The following is a 5,924-nucleotide window of genomic DNA, read 5'->3' as shown; positions in this document are numbered from 1 at the left end:
TAAAAATCATCACAAAACTGATTTTTCATTTGTTCAGCTTTACTGAACAAATCCAGAGACCATTTCTCCATCTGAGTGAGCCACATCACACTCCCTCCTTGGCTGTGTCCTTTCTGGAATGCAATGAGGGAGCACTGCTGCACGAGCACTCCAGCCACAACTTTCCACTGTAACACCAGGCTCCTGAAGAACACAAGCACTTTCCCAGATCCATCCACCACAGCATCAAAGCTCTCTGGTCACAGACCTTCCACAAGAATTCTCCTAATGGAATCCTCTTTTGGTTTTCCCCCTTTAGTCTTGAGCACTTCTGTTGACAGCTTAATTATTTTCAGCCTTAAACTTTGCTACTTGGGCATTATTTTGACTTACTTTCAAAAACATCAGGAGAGGAGGAATACTAGGAGGAAAAGAGTTAAATAGATTATAGATAAATAAAAAGATGCAATTCAGAGATTATATAGTCACAATTTTTCTCCCTGGATTCATCTATAAAATGTACTCACATTTGACTGGAAGAGCACCTGGAAAAAGCATCCATAATTTTGAGACTCCCCAATACAGAACAGTGGGGATAGGATGATAAAGAACATTATAACAACACTAAATATATTGAACTTACATTCATGGTCTTACTTCAATCAGGTAGGTGAAGAAACTACAGGATCTAAAAACCTAAATCACAGACTAAACCATGAACAATCTGGAAAAACTAAGATGAAAAGCAAAGCCCATCCATGCAGCTCTATTAGGACAACCCTCATCTCCTATCCCAGGGGAAATGTAGGATAAAATCCAACTCATTGAATGGAGATTTTGGAAGAAGGGAATCATTTTTTAAGAAGTTGCAGTTTGGGATAACAATGTGGAGCCGCACTTACAAATCCCGGCTCCCGTGGGTCAGACTACAAGGCAGGGCCTATATTCCAGAGCTTTTCCAGGACAAGCATGGCAAAACCCACACACTGCCACCGAGGAGCAGGTTTCCACTGCCACAGTTTACAACTCGGAGTAGTGAAGTAAAACCCTGTCTGTAAGCTGAGCCATGAGTGGGGCGGCCGAGACAAGCTGCGTTTGCAAACCGGGCCTTCTGCTCGGCCTGGGAAGCACAGAGACAGCCGACAGTGCACTTGCACCAGGCTGGAAGGACCTGCACCCGGGCCGAGCAGGGGGCGCAGGGGCCGCCCAGGCTCCTCTGTGTGCCCCCGGCCTGCAGGGCACACCGAGCAGCCCCGCAGGGCCGAGTGCCCGCACACTGCCAGCTCGGGGGGCCGCTGCCCCGGCCCCTACACACGCTACCTGATCCATTGGGCCCGATGATGCAGTTGAACCTCATGAAGGGGCCGATCACCTGCTGCCCGCGCCACGACTTGAAATCCTGCACCACCAGCACCTTCAGGTAACCCATCCCCGGGGCGCCCGGGCGGCAGCTCCCCGCCTCAACACCCCACACACAGACGACAGAGGCGACTCTCCGCGGTTCGCCTGCGGGCACAGGGGAGCCCCGATCGGCCCCTACTGCCCAACTTTATCCCCCAGAGGGGCCGAGCGGCACCGCCTCGCCCACCCAGCCCTGACACCCGGCCCAGGCCTGCCCTGCCCTCTCAGCCCCGCCCTCTCAGCCCCGCCCGGCCCCGCCCTCTCAGCCCCGCCCATTCCAGCCCAGCCGCCTCGTGCGGGCCCGCGCGGGGCGGCGCTGCCGTTGCCATGGCGACGGCCCGCGTTGTGTCCCGGCCGCACACGGCCCGTCCCGGCCGCTGCTGCTCGTCCAGCTCCCGAGCCAGCTCCCGAGCCAGCTCCCGGTCCAGCTCCCGAGCCGGCCCTCGCCGCCATGAGCGGGCTGGGGCAGCTGCGGGAGCAGCGGGAGGCGGCCGCCGTGCAGCGCCGGCGGGAGCAGGAGTTCCTGCGGCGGAGCCGCATCTTCAACGCGCGGCTCCGCACCATTGGGGTGAGGGCCGGCAGGGAGGCGGGCAGGGAGGGAGGCAGGGATGGCGCCGGGGCCCCCCGCCCCTCCCAGGGGGTGTGCGCAGAACGGCTGGAAGTGGAGGCGATCCCCGGGCAGGGCAGAGAGGGAAGGGGCGGCGGTGCCGGTCTGGGCGGGCGGGGAGTCCTGTCCGTCCGTCCGTCCGTCCGTCCCCCCCCAGTGCCTGCCCTTCTCCCCCTCGCGTGTGTGTGAGAGGGAACCACGGAGAAAGAGCCCACGTGCATCTTTTAGAGGCGCTTTTAAAGTTGCTGGTGGAAGCGAGTTGATGCTTTAAGGCACCGCCAGGAGTTGTTCTTGGCGGCTGTCCCGCAGTCACGGAGGGGTTGGGGTTGGAGGGGTTCGTGTCAAGCGAGCGCTGTTGGCATAGCGGGCAGCCAGCAGTGTGACAGGTCGGTACGCTGACCCACCTGTGTTGTTGCCAGAAACTACTAATGAACCTGTATTGAATTTCTCTTAACAGAATTCCCTGTAGTTATACTGAAAGCTTGGCTTCCCCAGGGGGACCTCGGAAGGAGTTGATATTTAATTTAGTGACACCGTTGTTCTTGGACAATAGATTCCTTACGGTTTCCCCCGGCTTACAACCTCACCCCTTGGCCTGATTGCTGTAGTCAGTTGTCCTTTACAGCACTAACCATGTGTATTTTCAGCCATGATTTGTCTCTGTCTTCATCTGAATAGACTTTAGTCAAAGACTATCAAAGTAGTTGACCAGATTCTTGAAGAATTGTCATTGGTTTTGGACATGTTTTTTTAAAAATAAATTAAGTGACTTGACAGTAAAAAAAAAAAAAAAAGAAATCAAATGCACATTTCTGTCTAATAATTTGCCACCATCTGCCAGCAAATGTGGGGACTGGTTCTTTTGCCTCCAGTGGAGGCAGCTGCTCCCAATGGATGCTGTGCCCTGTTATGCTTTGCTCAGGTCCCACTCCCCATGGATGTGGATGTTCTGTGCTGTAAAGTTGGCTCATCACAGATCATACACCTGTAGGGCATTTTGGCAACCCTGTGAATCCCACTCTCTGATAAGACTGTGAGATAACGTTCCCTGTTATCTTTTCAATGTAATTCTAGTGAACCGTCTGTATTTTTTTCAGATATGAACTATTACAACTTCCTATCATCTCGACTGTCAAATACTTACCTGCTTCATAAATGAAAGCAGAACAATATAAGTAAAATTACCAGCTGCAATGGGGAAAACATATTCTGTGTAATGCAGCTGAAAATGTTTCTAGCTGGATGGGTCATGTAAATGTGGTCTTTTCATCTGATCTGGTGCTAGAGCATATCTGCCATTATTAAAACAAGGCAAACAAGAATATTGCTGTTCCTGGGTTTTGTTTTAAGTTACCTACCTTAGTCATGTGTAATAGACACTCTGCTGGTAGTGGGTTTATATCTGTCTTGTGCAATTGTGAGTCGATGTAGCTTGACAATCCCTGGTTTTAATTATTCAAACATAGTATCTCTTAAAGAGCTGCTCTTTTTTTTTTTTTTCCATTTTAATAGATTGATAAAGATGCATTGGATGTGCAGGTCAAGGAAAGGAAAATTCAAGAAGCGATTGAAAAAGCACGACATGAAAAATTTGGTATATTCATAAATGCCATGATATTTCTGTGAACAGTTAAATGTCACTATCTGCTTCCTGCTTTCTTTTTTCCCTTCATGTGTTCTCTAAATTCAGTCATCCAATTTATGTCCTATTTATGTTCATACATCTGCATTGGTACAATATATATTTTCCTTAGTGTGTTAAGATTTATGTTGATGTCATTAAACTGGGACACATTGCCTAATAGGCTGGAATTTCAGTGTTTTCTCTTAATACCTGTTGACAAATAGCATCATTTAGAGACCTGAGTATACAGGAGCATTTTAAAAAAAACCCAACTGAATTACTTACCACTGTTCTTTTCAGAATAGTAGTGGCTCATGTGTTTTGATTGCTTTCTTGTAGAGTGAGCCCATGTCCTGCTTGGCCATTCTCCCACAGAATGTGTGGATTCTATGGAATCCTCTCTAGATCACTGTTGCTGGAAGCATGACTCTGGTACAGTAGGGCTGTGAGAGGAGCCCCTGCTGAGTCAGAACATGCAGCCACACAGATATTTCATGCTGTGCCCTGCCCTTAGACCCTCTGTGGCTCTGTGCTTGCCATGCATCCCTGTGCCATCAGGGGAAAAGGTCCCACAGCCTGAGCTCTCCCTGGGCTGCAAGAGGAGATAGGATGGAGCTGCCAACGGCTCTACAGCTGCTTGGGATCTTCCTGGCTGGAAAATACACCTGTCAGGCTCTGACTCCTAGGAAACTGCCAGCAGCAATGTGGAGTCTGGCAACAGAGGAAATGATCTTTCCTTGTGACTTATATTTAAATAGCTAAAATGGCTAGTTTAGGGTGGGGGGGTTGTTGTTTGTTTTTCTTAAAAATGCTGTAATTGATTTAGTGTGAATTAAATGGGCAGGAGCTATTAAGCTGTTAATGCCAGCCAATTATGTTAGTGCTATGCTTAAAAAAATTATTGGAACTATGGAAGAGCTATCTATATTCCTTCAGTTGGGACACTGATTTTTTTTTTGCTTCTTAATAAGCAACTCAATGTATTTTAGTTGTATCTGTAAACTGAGTAAGTGGGAAGAATCAGTTTACAGTACACTTCATGTGTTCTCACGGGTGTTCACCAAAGGAAACCTCATAGTTCTAGGAGTATTTATTATTGTATTTGTTTCATATGCATGTATTTCATTGTCACATGAGTAAAACAATTTATACCTAAAAAGATGAAAATATTCAATAAGTAAATATTACTAACATTACAGTGTTTGCTGGGTTGTCACTCACAGTTCAAATACTCTTTCCTAAGACCTGTAAGATTTGTGTCTTCGTTGTGTTTGTTTCTGTCTAGCTAATGACATGAAGAGGAATGACAGGCTCATGTGTCTGCTGGAAGAACAACAGAAAAGGGAAATCAAAGACATGAATAAGGCTCTCAAGGAATTTCAGAAGAATCAGACACCAGAAACAAGACGTGAGTTTGACCTGAATGATCCCCAGGCCCTCAAGAAGGACAGACCCGCCCGAGTTTCGGACACCGACCCTCGCTGTACCATCTCTGGCATGCAGAAGTTTGCAGGGGAAGACCTAAACTATGAGCAGAGGATGAAGTTCCAAAAGGAGCAGCTAAGAGAGTGGTCTCTTCAGCAGCAGAAAGACTGGAAGACTGCATTAGCTGACCAAAAACTGGCAGGTAACAAAAAAGAGCAGGAAGTTTTAATCTCCTTTTTCTGAAATCGTGAGTTCTCCGATGAAAATCCAGTTTAGCCTATTGTGTATTAACTTTTGGAAGTACTGCAGCAGTTTCTACTCTGCAGTAGAAACTAACGAATTAGTAGAAACTAAGGTATTCAGTCTTCCCCTTAGGAAATCAATATTTAATAGCATGTGATGATTGCAATGTTACCTAGGTTCCATTTCTGGTTTGCCCCTCAAATACGGTATGGGGGCATGCTGAAAACCCAGCTGTGTTTTGTATGCTTACTTCATCAGGCCAAATTGCCCAGTCTGTACTGCTCTGGAGCAGAGAAAATAATGCTGATGTTTGTTTCCTAGCTTGTCTTGAAACTGTTTTCTACAGTACTTAAGGTACTTTTTGATTTTAACACTTACTGTTAAGACAAGATAGGTTTTGTAATAAACTGATTTGTGAGTCACCTGAGATCCCAAGATGGAAAGCTTGGATGGAAGGATTTGGAAATAGTTCTGTAATTCAGCCTGCTGTATCTGTAGCTGCCCTCTGTCCCTTCCCCTGATTAACTCACATGACACATCACATCCATGAATACTGACTCCATTTCATTTTAATCTCCTTCAGATGATCTTTATGACAAGTATAGGGTTGAAATCGACCGAAAGATTCTGGAGCTCCAACGACAA

The 5,924-nt window shown here is 47.3% G+C and overlaps 2 protein-coding genes across 2 annotated transcripts in view; one reads left to right on the top strand and one right to left on the bottom strand.

Annotated features, from left to right (window-relative positions):
- Positions 1 to 1,591, bottom strand: part of SMC1B (structural maintenance of chromosomes 1B) — a 23,334-nt gene extending 21,743 nt beyond the window's left edge. The window contains exon 1 of the mRNA XM_017826612.1: positions 1,300 to 1,591. Coding sequence (XP_017682101.1) covers positions 1,300 to 1,408 — 109 coding nt within the window. The 5' untranslated portion in view covers positions 1,409 to 1,591. The remainder of the gene's footprint in view (positions 1 to 1,299) is intronic.
- Positions 1,592 to 1,746: 155 nt separating this feature from the next.
- The window catches only part of RIBC2 (RIB43A domain with coiled-coils 2), an 8,578-nt gene continuing 4,400 nt past the window's right edge, over positions 1,747 to 5,924 (top strand). Inside the window, 4 exon segments of the mRNA XM_017826618.1 lie at positions 1,747 to 1,948; positions 3,500 to 3,581; positions 4,897 to 5,238; positions 5,863 to 5,920. Of these exon segments, the coding sequence (XP_017682107.1) occupies positions 1,832 to 1,948; positions 3,500 to 3,581; positions 4,897 to 5,238; positions 5,863 to 5,920 (599 nt within the window). The 5' untranslated portion in view covers positions 1,747 to 1,831.

Source organism: Lepidothrix coronata, unplaced genomic scaffold, assembly GCF_001604755.1.
Source record: "Lepidothrix coronata isolate B3197 unplaced genomic scaffold, Lepidothrix_coronata-1.0 Scaffold129, whole genome shotgun sequence".
NCBI lineage: Eukaryota > Metazoa > Chordata > Aves > Passeriformes > Pipridae > Lepidothrix > Lepidothrix coronata.
This window is presented reverse-complemented; position numbering and strand designations above follow the sequence as displayed.